This window comes from Octopus bimaculoides, chromosome 1 (assembly GCF_046866305.1).
Source record: "Octopus bimaculoides isolate indiv1 chromosome 1, ASM4686630v1, whole genome shotgun sequence".
Taxonomy (NCBI): Eukaryota; Metazoa; Mollusca; class Cephalopoda; order Octopoda; family Octopodidae; genus Octopus; species Octopus bimaculoides.
Window position 1 is genome coordinate 131,301,578 of NC_142928.1, and position 14,597 is coordinate 131,316,174.

Here is a 14,597-nt window from a genome sequence, read left to right on the forward strand (position 1 = left end):
ATCACATAATATAATGTTAACATTCCAGGAGGACTTGAATTTGGAAGTCAATCCAAAGGTGACACATTACAACACTGGTATGAGATGTTAAGAAATCCTGACCAGAAAGTTGAATACTGGCATACTCTAACTCCAGATTTTTGTCCATGAAGGCAGTTTTTGCTTCTGGCATGGCATTGTTTACAAAGTGAGTGAATATAGCTTTTGTATGTATTTTTTACTTTGAAATAATCATCCTCACCCACTTTTTTTTTAAATGTAAACAAAAGTTAATGCAGGTATGCACTGAACCTAAAGAGTTTATTTTTACACCAATAGGACCTTGTGACTAATAAATTTAGAGTTCCAGAGAGATGCAGTGATGTGTTAAGAAGGATTGTACTTAATCATTTAGCCTGGGGCTAAGGAGAGAGATATTGAGAAAGATGTAATGATATCATCATCATCATCATCATCGTTTAATGTCCGCATTCCATGCTATAATCTAATCTCTGATGGTATGAATGTAATTTACTAAAATGAAATATAGAATTTTTTCTTCTGTAATTTTTCAGTCAAAGTTACCTCTCAAAAAAATTCACAGTTCCCTGCTCATCATTGACAGTGTAATCACATTTGTAGTATAATGTATGACAGCTACTCTTTATTTAGTCCAACTGCTCGTTTCAGCAGATCTTAACTCCCTCCCCATATGAAAAAAAGAGACGTAGGTGTTTTTAGTTGTTTCAAATATTCATTTATTTTTCTTAGTGAATTTTTAATTCTCCTTTTTTTTTTTTTTTGGTATATTTATCCTTTTTCTTCTTGATTACTTAATGCTATTTGTTTTGGAGATGTATTTGCCAGGCAACTGATTTGACCTGAGACAATGTGTTGAAACTAAAATGATTGCAGTGCAGAAGACACATATTAACCATTCAGAAATGCGCAAAGAGTGTTAACTTCATTCAGACATGTATTATTTTGTACACAATGCCAAAGTTTTCGTTACGCAAACTGCAACCTGGTCTCTGACAGTGTACTCATGTCAATGACACAATCACACTGCAGTGTAATCTTGTCAATAACACCTCTGAAATTCCAATAGCTTCAACAAGGCTACTAAAATTCTGAAGAAAACTTTTACTGGTTGCCTGAAGAAGATAACAATTATGCAACAATATCACTTAATATTTCTTATGTTATTATATTAATATAATTAAATATTCCCCCATCCCTATGTACTTATTTGGCATGCTCTTTTTTTTTTTTCAGATTTTATTATATGATTGTATTTATTAAACAAAGCAATAACAATGGATGTCATAAATGTTTATATTTCCTACAAAATTTTAATTTTATAGCTAGTTATTCCAAGCAAAATCTATGGTATGTATGGAACCATAAATGTTGTCCAGAAGGTATAGTCCAGCATTGATCTTAGATATTGTTGCAATGTAAAATTAGTGGTAATTCCAGGTGTTGTTTGTTGTATTGTTGTGTATGCTTTCATTGAATTTATTTTTTTGTTTCTTTTCCTCTCCTGCTTTTGTTGTATTGTTCCAAAGATTACCATCTTACACAAAATATTTGCTTTTCACTATTATTTTTTGCTTTAATAAAGATTTTTGTTCAATGTTTTTATTAACATTTAAATTACATTTAAATGTTGTTAACTTTTGTATGTATTTTTTACTTTGAAATAATCATCCTCACCCACCTTTTTTTTTAATGTAAACAAAAGTTAATGCAGGTATACACTGAAATCAATAAGTGATTAACTTTATGATAATGATAGACTATATAATATTTCTGATCTACTGGTCACAAATATTTACTTCATTCAATAAAATCTTTTCATCATTTATGCTAATCACACTTTTGGAAAGGCATTATTGTCATAACATCCAGTTAACCATCTACTTACTACAATATGAAGAATTCCTCTTCATATAGAGCATCTTAAACAAGTCAGTCTCACAGGGTTTATTCTTCTCTAACCCTTTAGTATTTGAACTGACAATATCCAGCCCAAATATGTTTTATGTTCTAACTCGTCAGATCCAGCCTCTCACACCAACTCTATAATGTCACTCTAAAACCAAACAATCACATCATTGAAATATCAAAGCTATGGGATGATTAATTTAAAATGATGTGAATAAATAATCATTACATTTGACAGAGTAATCTGTATGCCTAGGGACTAAGGTGTATCCAGAGTAGAATATAAATTAACATTAGGAAGTTAACAAAGTACTCATCAATTACTGCAGTAAACTTTTCTCAAATAATTCTAAATGAGATGGAATTAAAAATAAAAGATGTGCACTGTGAGATATTGATTCAATCCGCTACAGACACACTAATTTCCCAATTTATGCAATACTATGAAATGATATGAACCATCAACCTTTTGATTAGTTGTAGACTATTAGCCAAAAGGTTATGTTTGCATAAGCATAACATTTTTAAGGTGGTGTTATGCTTATGCAAAATGATTCTTGTTTGATTACATGTAAGCTGCAGAAATAGCCAAAAGAATTATATTAAGTGTACAGCTTCATGTTTATGAGCTCAAATTTCACTCGAATAAACAATCTTTTATCAGTTTGAGTTAATAAAATTAAATCAATTATAGATTAGAGCTGATTTTATGGAGTTTAATTTTTATTACTCTTTCTTCTTCATCTAAACATATAAAATAACATTGAAAATTGCTCTTACAGCATATTATTTCGCTCCTAATATAAAACCATCAGGACAGATTATAGGCTAAATATACACTTGCTTTTTAATTTAACACTGTTTGCCTCATTATAAATCTAGTTGTAAATTTATAAAATCATTATAAATTTAATCATTTAATCATTATAAATGTAATTACATCACCACTTTTGACAATCCAATGTTTTGTTGTATATTTTAATAAACCCTCTGTTTGGTCCTCTCCCCACACTTTTGGTGACAGGTATAGCTTTTTTTACACAATCTGTTAACTAACAAAAATTATCTAACAATTTGTACTTAAATTCAATATGTGGCTAATGCTTTGTTTTCTACATAAGTATTCTAAGCAGAATTTGCTCTGAATATATCAATAGATTCTTTTCTTCTCTCTTAACTGTTTAATATTGTATTTATATTTTTAAATGTCTTTTACATTAAGTTTAACTTATTCTGCAAATTTGTATGTTGATGTTTTGTGGCCTATTGTTCTTTCTAATGGTAATTATTTATAATGGTTGATGATATTTGTTATTCACCTCAGTAAACTTGCATGACTAGACAAATTTGCTTCTGTTGTTTAGTCTTTACATGGTCATTCAACTTTCTAGAAACAATAACCAAATCTCTTTTAAGTTACACCCAGCTGGACACATTAGCTACTGTATTCCTGTACATCCTAAAAAGACAGAGTGATCATGGTTGGCATGTTCAATCAAAATAACCTGGATTTGAACAGTAACAACCCAATTACTGGTATTTAAATATCTATTTATTAACAGTTAGTTGATAATTAAGCATTTCTGACAGACATAACATAGTACTTCTAATCAAATTACTCTGTCTTCACTTTTCCCATCACCTACACTGTAACTTTCTTCCTTGTCCCTGCACTAAACATTTGGAACTAAATCTCTAGAATTATTCACACTCATCTTATTAAACAAAAACCTATACTAATTCAAATATTGTTCTAACCACATAGAATTGTGTAACAATCTCTTTATTCAATTCCTGATATCCTTTGTAATAATTATGGAGCTTGGTTCATATTTCATAACAGATTAGCAAATATTTAACTTTTACTTTTGCATGTAAATTCTTACTGTTGTTTATTGTTGTTGCTGATGTCAGTGCGTCAAACAGTTTAATGGAATCCTACAAATGTTATGCTTTGCACTGATATATAGTAGTCATATTGTATTTTTCTGGCTGTAACAATGCAGTGCTTTGGTTTGAATGGTGTGGTGTAGAAGTATAGTATTCTGAGTGAATTCAATGATGTATTTTACCGGCACCACATTAAAAGCACTTGTGCTGATACCACATTAAACACACTTGTGCTGATGCCACATAAAAGCATCCATGCCACTATCACCTAAAAATCTCCCAGAATACTTTGTATGGTGGTTGGCATTAGGAAGGGCATCCAGCCATAGAAACCATGCCAAAACAGACAATTGGAGCCTGGGCAACTCCCTGGCTAGTCAGCTCCTGTCAAACCATCTAACCCATGCCAACATGGAGGATGGTCATTAAATGATGGTGATGGTGATAATGTTTTAAATGGATATTAACCTGCCTCCAATATTTCACCACCATCATCATCATCATTACTACCATTTAATATCTGCTTTTCATGCTGGCATGGGTTAGATAGTTTAACAAAAGCTGATGAGCAGGGAGGACTGTGTCAAGCTTCAGTGTTTGCTTTTGCTTGGTTTCTACTGCCAGATGCACTTCCTAATGCTAACCACTTCACAGAGTGTATTAGGTGCTTTTTACATGGCACTGGCACTAGTGATGTCACCAGGTAACTCACAAGACAAGATTCCACAGCTGTGGGGAAATGGCTTTATGCTATGTGATGAGAAGACTGTTTGATTTGATTGTGTTGTGAGTTGCCTTCCAGAAAAACCAAATCATTCTTGATTGATGCTAATTTATGGTATCAGCAACAACATTGACAAGCAAAATCAACCTGAACACATTTGAAATCTTTAACTATAAATGCAAGTAGAATGTACATCCAAGGTAATTCCTCATGTATGTCATATATATTTAAATATCATTTAGCAGAATTTCAAGAAATTCAGTGTATTAGACAACAAAAATACAGATAGAGAAAATCACATCTTTAATTGTTGAATTCACTATTCAAAGCTGACAATCGTTTCTTTTCATCATCATCATCATCATCGTTTAACGTCCGCTTTCCATGCTAGCATGGGTTGGACGATTTGACTGAGGACTGGTGAAACCGGATGGCAACACCAGGCTCCAGTCTGATTTGGCAGAGTTTCTACAGCTGGATGCCCTTCCTAACGCCAACCACTCAGAGAGTGTAGTGGGTGCTTTTACGTGTCACCCGCACGAAAACGGCCACGCTCGAAATGGTGTCTTTTATGTGCCACCCGCACAAGCCAGTCCAGGGGCACTGGCAACGATCTCGCTCGAAAATCCTACAGGAGCCAGTCAGGCGGTACTGGCAACGGCCACGCTCAAAATGGTGCATCTCATGTGCCACCCGCACAAGAACCAGTCCAGGGGCACTGGCAACGATCTTACTTGGCTTGCCGGGTCTTCTCACGCACAGCCCATTTCCAAAGGTCTCGGTCCGTAGTCATCGCCTCGGTGAGGCCCAATGTACGAAGGTCTTGCCTCACCACCTCAGCCCAGGTCTTCCTGGGCCTACCTCTTCCACGGGTTCCCTCAACTGTTAGGGTGTGGCACTTTTTCACGCAGCTATCCTCCTCCATTCTCACCACATGTCCATACCAGCGCAATCGTCTCTCTTGCACGCCACAACTGATGCTTTTGTATCAACATATTTAGATACAGAAAATATCATTCAAATTAATATATCTGAAAATACATGTTAACTCAACATTTTCAAGGTGATCCAAAATTAGTTAAATTCAAAGTGAACTAAGAAAATATTTTCAGTACATGAATGCATATACAAAGAACATTAAGAAGAAATATAATCTAAAAAAAGTTATTTTTGTATTCAACTCTTGGTGACATCATTGGATAACGAAAAAATAACGATGTGAATTTTATGTTATGAAAGTTGGAAACAGAGATTCTATGTCATGACAATTATCTATTTATTGAATATAGAAAACTTTTTTTAGAAAAATTATGCTTATTATATAATATATAAAAAGCAATGATAATTAAGAATTGAAATATTTAAATACCTTCTGAAATTTGTGATAACATTTCATTGTAAAATAGCTATTAAAATTTGATAATATTAATTTAGAAGTAATTATATAATACATTTCTTCAAGGCAAAGATCACATGTAGAATTGCCAATATTGTACAACAGTAACTAATAATGGACCACTTTAACTCATACTTAATGTTCTTATCTTTTAATCCCAAATGCATTTACTAAGATTTTTAGAATTACTTTTTCTTCTATACTTAAATGAATGAGAATGATTATGAAATCTAGATTTCCAAGTTGTAGCAAATGAACCTTTGTGATAATATTTGTAATCCCCTGTTATTACCTTATATGGCTGAGTAATTAGAGCATTGGGTTCACAATCATGAGGTAGTGAGTTTGATTCCTAGACTAGGCTGTGTTCTGTTCTTGAGTAAGACACTTTATTTCACAATTATCCAGTTCACTCATCTATAGAAATGAGTTGTGACGTCACTGGTGCCAAGCTGTATCGGCCTTTGCTTTTCCCTTCGACAACATCGCTGGTGTGGAGAGGGGAGGCTGATATGCATGGGTGACTGCTGGTCTTCCATAAACAGCCTTGCCTGGACTTATGCCTTGGAGGAAAACTTTCTAGGTGCAATCCCATGGTCATCTGTGACTGAAGGGGAACTTTGCTACTTTATGTATTTGGGTATACCGATAATTTTTTTTATTTTGCATGAAAGCATTCAGTGATGTTTGTTAACATTCCTTGTCAAAAAAAATCATCCTTTACCTTTGCATATTCTAAGACAAGTAGATTTTTAAAAAAAATTATTGGTTGAAAAGCAGTTAAAGGTTAACAACAGGAAGGACATCCAACTACAAAACAATGTCTCAATATTATGTATTCATCCAACACATGCTAGCATCAAAAATTGACTAAATTTCTGGCCTTCTACCTAAATTAGATACAGTTATAAAGAACAGAATCATTACAGTCTCAAACTGTAGTAGAATTTTAAGTAGATTTTGCAGATTTTTGAGGCTCTTTTTGTTCAGTGTTCAAATCCTAATGACATTGTCCTTTCAGGGTCAATAAAATAAAGTATTGGGGTCAATATGATTGACACCTTTGTGTTTAAATTAAATACTATTATTATTATTGTTATTATTATTATTATTTATCAAAGCAACGAGCTGGCAGAATCTTTAGCAAGTGAGGCAAAATGCTTAGTCTGTCATTATGTTCAGAGTTCAAATTCCACTAAGGCCAACTTTGCCTTTCATCCTTTCAGGGTTGATAAAATAAGTACCAGTTGAACATTGGGGTTGATATAATTGACTTACCCTACCCCCAAAATTGCTGGCCTTGTGCCAAAATTTAAAAACATTATTATTATTTTTATTCTTATAATTATTATGAAGATAGAAAGCTGGAAGAACTGTTATCATACTGGGCAAAATGTTCAGCAGCATTTCATCCAGCTTTATATTCTGAGTTTAAATTCTACCAAACTCAACTTTGCCTTTAGCCTTTTCAGGGTCGATTAAGTAAGTACTAGTTGAGCACTGGGGTCAATGTAATCGATTTATCCCATTTCCACAAAATTTTAGGTCTTGTGCCTATAACACAAAAAAATTATTATAATGAAAGTAGTGATCTGGCAGAATTGTAAACATGCTGGACAAAATGCTTAGTGACATTTCATCTGTCTTTACATTCTGAGTTCAAATTCTGTCAAGGTTGACTTTGCCTTTAATCCTTTTGGGGTCAATAGAATAAGTACCAAACAAGCACTGAGGTTGATGTAATTGACTAGTCCTCTCCCCTAAAAATTTCAGGCCTTGCATCTATAATAGAAACTATTGTTATTATGTTATGAATAAATGTTTCCATGTACCATGCTTTTTTTTAATTTACAATCTTGTATTATTTACACCAAACACAATAGAACTGTTTCTAACTTAATATTATTTTTATTTTTCAGAAATCAGATTTCCTGTGCAGATGTCAAAATATTCAACTCCTTTTTTTCTCATTACATTTTTTTTTTCTTTTAAATCACAAGATATCATTGTTTCTTTGTTTTATTATTGAGAATATTCCATTTTCTGTTTTAATATTGATTTTTCTAATTTTTTTAAAATCAAAAACTTTATTTTCTTCTGAAGTATTACATAACATTTTTCTTTTATTTCTATTTTGTTGAAAATGCCACTTTAAAAAATTTGTTTAATAATCTAACATTATGTTTCTTGTATCATTAAGAATTATTGTGCAATTTCTTTTATTTCCTATGAATTTGTTCCAGACATAAGGCAGCCCAATTTTTTTAAAGTTACATACTTACTTTGTTGACCATGTACTGTGTTTTGTTGTATGATGCAATACTTGCTTGCTTTGGGAAATAGCATTCTTATTATATTATATATGAAATTATGGAAAAATTTGAACAAAAATATATAAATTAATGCATAACAGTATGTGACTGATATCTCTCTTGTAACTGTCTATTGGGTAACCCTCATGTCCCACTTTGTAACCATCATGTTGCTATTGGATAATTGTCTGTTATATGTCCATCATGTACTGACCTGTCATAAAACTGTTTGTTATATCACCTGTCATATACATGTTTGTCATGTGACTAAGCTGTAAGGTTGGTGTTATGTCATTGTCATGTGACCACTTGTCATGTAATTGTGTGTCATGTGACTTATGCGATCATTTGTGATGTGACTTCCTCATCTACTTGTCCTTTAGTACTCTGTGTATCCCAGGATCAACAGGTAACTGTAGAATTACTATCATGTGATTGTTTGGCATAAAACTCTTTGTCATGAAGCAGTCAAAAGACTATCAATAATATCATTCTTTCCTCAAGTTAATGAAACCTTACTGTTAGAATTCTAACATTATTATTATTATTGTTCAGTAGTTTTATTTTTATAACGTGCTTTCACTTCACTACCGAGCGCAGATTGTACTCACGATTGCAAGATCATGGTTTGAATTACTAGACCATGTGGTGCATTGTGTTCTTGGGCAAAACACTTCATCTCACATTGCTCTGTGTCAGATCAACACCTGATGTGTGGCACACTGTGCACCTATTTAGGTAACATCAATTTGATGGAAGGAGTGAGCTAATTTACAGCACATACATTTGATTACTATAAACAAATCATTTTGTAGGTCGTCCGGCAAAAGCTGAACTAGGACAACAAGCTGGCAGAATCAATAGTATGCTAAACAAAATACTTGGTGGCGTTCCATTCATCTCTATGTTCTGAGTTCAAATCCCGCCAAGGCCAAATTTGCTTTTAATCCTTTGGGGTCGATAAAATAAATACCAGTTGTCCTCTCTGGGGACAATGTAATTGACTTACCCACTCCCCTGGACTTGCTGGCCTTGTGTCAAACTTTGAAATCATTATTATCATTATTATTATTTACATTATTGTTGCTTTGTTTTATAAAAACCGTTCCAAGACTCAGTCAAGTAACAACAAGTTGAATGTTTTACTATGGGTATTATTCATGATTAGCAATGACATTTTGCATGGGAAGGAGAACAGAATCTAGGAACTGAGATTCTGTTAAATTTGTAATATTTCAGTTTTGAAAGAGTTTTAAGAGAATCAGTTATTTTCAAGTTGTTGATGTTTTTCTTAGGATATAGGATGTACCTATGAAAACACTTGATATCTTGGGGCATCTTGATTATTAGCCATACTGTTTTAGTGCACCATTTGATATTGTCCCCAGAGCTCTGATGATCACAGATAGAGTTGCTGTTCTTAGATGCCACATATTTTAGACCTCTATTTCAAAGTTCTTATATTTACTTACCTTTCAAATGTTTTTACAAAAGTGTTGCTGTCTGCTGGGATTGGAATACCTATTAACAGACATGTTTTGTCATTGTGATTTTTTTTACCACAATGTTTGGTCTAGTGGCCTGTATAGCACAATCAGTTTGAATTCTAAAATCCAAAAGAATGGTGATGTCTTTATTTTCTACTAGTTTGGTAGGCTTGTGGTCCCACCAGTTCTTCTCATATGGGAGTCCAGACTTATGGCATATAATCCATTGCAAATACTGGCCAAATCTATCATTGTGATTAATATATTCATTTGAGGCTAATATAAAACAGCCAGAAATAAGGTGGTCCATTGTTTCCCTGGCTGCACCACAAAAGTGGTAGGCAGGATCAGCACCATTTAAAAAATGTTTTCTTGGCAGTTTCAGGTGGACATACATTGATCCTGTGCTGCAGTAATGAAGCCCTCTGTTTTTGATTTAAGTGCAGATGTAACCAACCATTGATGGGTCATATCTGTATCTACATCAGGATCGGTGACAATGGTTTACTTTTCCATGTATTCCACAGCACTGAGAGTCTATTTGATTTGGCTTGTGTTTTTGTCTGTTTTGCTACCACAGTGAGTTCTTCTGTCTCGTCTAGTTGCATTGTAGTCTCGTTGATCTTGAATTCTTGTATTTCTTTGCTTCTTCTCATATTGAATACATATTTTGGAGCTTTCATGTTTGCAAACAAGTTTAAGCATCCAGTCATTAGTGTTCTTTAGATAGGCACCTAACGCTATGGTTGCTGTCCTTAGAGACAGTTGTAGCTGCAGCAGTTCATGCTCTTCATCTTTCATGGGGTGTATAGTCTATCTATATCTGCCTTTGGGTGATGCATGTGGTGGACTGTGATGAGATTGTATATTTTTGTATCAATTTTACTGATTTCACTAATGGATCATTTTATGATAAAGCTGTAGGTCACCACAGATATACTTAAGTTACTGATTGCATCAATCTTGTTTCTTGCATTAAGATTGCTCTAACTCTACAATAATATTCTTTTCATATTTTTCCTCACATTTGTGAATGCTGGATGCTATCCCTTTTACATACAGCTAAATATTTGTAATGTTTTTACTACAATTAAAAGTCATTCCAGTTGTTGATCATCTTTTGTGAAAAGCTTTAGATCATCCATGTAAGGGAGGTGATTGATTTGTCTATTGTACACTCTGTACCCATGTTTTGTCTCATTCAACAGCTTAAGTAGGAGAATGAGAACCATGCAAAAGAGTAGTGGTGATAAAGATTTGTCTTGAAAATGCCTCAATTTATGTTTATGACACTAGTGTTCTTAGTACCTGAATCTGAATTCACTATAAGAGTTGTTTTCCATTACTTCATACTATTCATCATCATCATCATCATCATCATCGTTTAACGTCCGCTTTCCATGCTAGCATGGGTTGGACGATTTGACTAAGGACTGGTGAAACCAGATGGCTACACCAGGCTCCAATCTGATTTGGCAGAGTTTCTTCGGCTGGATGCCCTTCCTAATGCCAACCACTCCAAGAGTGTAGTGGGTGCTTTATTATTATTATTATTATTATTATTATTATTATTATTGTTATTATTATCATTATTATTGCAGTGGGCTGGCAGAATTGTTAGCATGTCAGGCAAAATTTGAAACCATTATTATTGTTATTTTTGTTATCATCATTGGCTTGGTAAAGTGTCTTTTATAATAGCCTCAGGTTGACACAAGCTTGTGGACAAAAAGTGAGCAAATGTGAAAGTCCATCAAATGGACTGTACTTGAAATTCAATGATCTTATCTCACCATAACATTGTATCACACAGATTCTGCATGAGAATTACATTAAGTTTACAAAGATTTGTCAAATACTCAGCCGCTTACATGTTAATTTACTAAGTAGTTCGTTTAATTACTTGAATGACTACAATACCTCTCATTGAAATATGTGAGGGATCCATCGTTTATAAGATTGTCATCATACTTCCAAAGGGAATAAAATATGTATTTATATGTTATATATTGGTGTCATTCATAAAATTAACCTTGTGCCTTAGAAAGCCAGTATTATTGTTGTTGTTATAATTGTTGTTTATATTATTACTATTACCATCATAATTTATTTTGTCAATTTTCCTTCTTACAGGACTTCGATGACTACATTCCTAACTACCCCAATAAGTCAGCTTTGGTCAAAGCACAAGTGTCCACTGCCTGAACATCAAGACTATTCCAGCCTCAGCAGCTTCTCTTTATTATTTACCAGTTCTACTATATTTTACTGTTTTTTCTTTTCTTTTACTTGAGCCAAGAGCAAGATTTTCAGATTCTCATTGTGATTGCCGTTAGTTTCAACCTTATTTGGAAATTCACTTTTCATTGAGAAGCTTGTAAATTTGAATTTCTTTCCTTCTTTATTTGTGTATTTCATTATTATTACCATTTTATTTTATTCCATTTGGTTCAATTAAAGCTAATATGAGCTTTCACTTACTCAGAAAAAAAAATTGAAAGAAATGTGAGAACTTTTGGTTATCATAAAAATGTCCTTGTCTTTCATATTCCATTTGAGTATTGTTGCTTCTGAAAAATGTATGTTAATTCTTGTTATTAAAACACACTGGATTCTATTTGAAAAGAAAATACACTGGGATCTAGCTGGTAAAGATTTTGGTTTCTAGTTAAGTATTTTTAAATTCTAAATTCTTGTTAACAAAATATACTGGATTCTAATTAACAAAATATATGGGATGTTATACTGTTAATAGCTGATTTACAATGCTCAAAATAAAATACACCAACCTTTACTAATGACATAATATCTAGTTAATAAAACATGTTGGTGCTTTGTTGTAGAAACTCATGTTTGCTTGTTATTAAAATACACTGTTTCTTTGTGATGAAATTAGTCTTGTTTTTACTGGTCAAATGATACCAGTTGTTAGTGGTTTGAACATCAACAGATCCTAGTGGTCAAATTACATTAGTTTTTAAATGTCAAACCACCAATGTTCCTAATGTTCAAACCACAATAGTTCCTATTGGTCAAAGCATATCAGATCCTAATGTCCAAATCATAGCAGATATTGATGATCAAAACAAGTTTTTATTGGTTAAAATATTCTTGCTTCTCCTCGCCAAATTCTTAGTGGTCAACCACTACAGTTTCTCATGTTTAAATTTACCTGGTTCTTACTGGTTAAAGTTACACCAGTTTCTAGATGTCAAATTTTTCCAGCTCCTTAATATGTTAAAACTGTACAATTGTATCATTTGTTTTGTTTTGCATTTAATATTTTGCTTAAGCTCTGTTACTGTGTTTTATATATATATGTATATATATATATATATATACACACACCCACACACATACACACACACACACATAAACACATTGTTCAATATTTTTTTCATATTTTCTCAATCATTCCACTATTTTGGGGGATTGACTCAGTAATCTGATAAAATCCTGTGATTATTGAAGAATATTGAAAATAAAATTTAGCATCTTGATATCAGTTTTCTTTGTCATTAATTTTTTTATTTTTATTTAAAATAACTGTGAAGTGAGTGAGAGAGAGAGAGAGAGAGAGAAAGAGAAAATAATGGAAGGGACTGAGGTGATGAAACAAAATACAAATCCGTTTGAAGAGTTGACATGTTCACAGCTGGAATATTTTTGATCAATGTTGACATGGAGGTTATGAAAGATATTTGGACAAATAGCTTTTACTATAGTTCCAGGTTGATCCAAGCCTTGTGAGTGAAACTGGGTTGAGGGAAAATATGTGAAAGCCTGCCAGATGGATTGTACATGTAATTCAAACAGTCACTCATAATGTCACTGATTTTATCAGAAGATTACATTAGTGATACACATGTTTGTGGAACATTCAGCCACATGCACTATAATAGAATGTGTAGGTGGTTCTGTTACTGGAACAACTAACTCACTTATGAAAACTAATAGAAAATCTATAATCTTTTATAATCTCCTTGTCAACTTTGATCAAAAGTATTCCAGCTGTGAACATGTCGTCTTTTTATGTATAATGATCATATTATTGAATATGTTATTTATTTTTAAATAAGTGTGATTTAACAGAGACTTAGATGTTATTGATAGCATGTTACAAGAAGTAGAATTCCTTCTAGTGTTCCCTCTTTCTGTCTCATCTCTGACTTTATAAACAAGTGATCAGATCTGGTAAAATATAAGGAAGTGATCTCAGCATTGTAAGCTCATCAAATTGCCATGAATTTTACAATGTCATTGTTGGAACCATATTATTTTGTGATATCTAATGTAACTACATAGATTGGCTTGGTGAATGTGCAAACACTGGACACAGAAAAGTACTTGTGTGACAGTACATATTTTGCCACACAATTACTTTCCCATGTCTAGTGTTTGCACATTCACCTAACCAATCTATCTAGTTACATTAGATTTCACAAAATAATATGGTTCCAACAATGACATTGTAAAATTCATGGCAATTTGATGAGCTTACAATGTTGAGATCACTTCCTTATATTTTACCAGATCTGATCACTTGTTTATAAAGTCAGAGATGAGACAGAAAGAGGGAACACTAGAAGGAATTCTACTTCTTGTAACATGCTATCAATAACATCTAAGTCTCTGTTAAATCACACTTATTTAAAAATAAATAACATATTCAATAATATGATCATTATACATAAAAAGACGACATGTTCACAGCTGGAATACTTTTGATCAAAGTTGACAAGGAGATTATAAAAGATTATAGATTTTCTATTAGTTTTCATAAGTGATTTAGTTGTTCCAGAATCAGAACCACCTACACATTCTGTTATAGTGCATGTGGCTGAATGTTCCACAAACATGTG

General features: G+C 32.9%; 1 protein-coding gene across 7 annotated transcripts in view; it reads left to right on the plus strand.

Moving 5' to 3' along the window:
* LOC106875810 (rabphilin-3A) overlaps positions 1-13,235 on the plus strand; it is a 289,512-nt gene extending 276,277 nt beyond the window's left edge. For 6 of the 7 annotated variants that reach the window (XM_052970476.2, XM_052970468.2, XM_052970487.2 and 3 more), the window contains 2 exons: positions 29-187; positions 11,869-13,235. In XM_052970476.2, the coding sequence (XP_052826436.1) occupies positions 29-150 (122 nt within the window). In that variant the 3' untranslated portion in view covers positions 151-187; positions 11,869-13,235. Of the gene's footprint in view, positions 1-28; positions 188-1,343; positions 1,464-11,868 lie in introns of those variants that run through there. The other variant, XM_052970470.2, reaches the window with a different exon arrangement.
* The last annotated feature ends 1,362 nt before the right edge of the window (positions 13,236-14,597 follow it).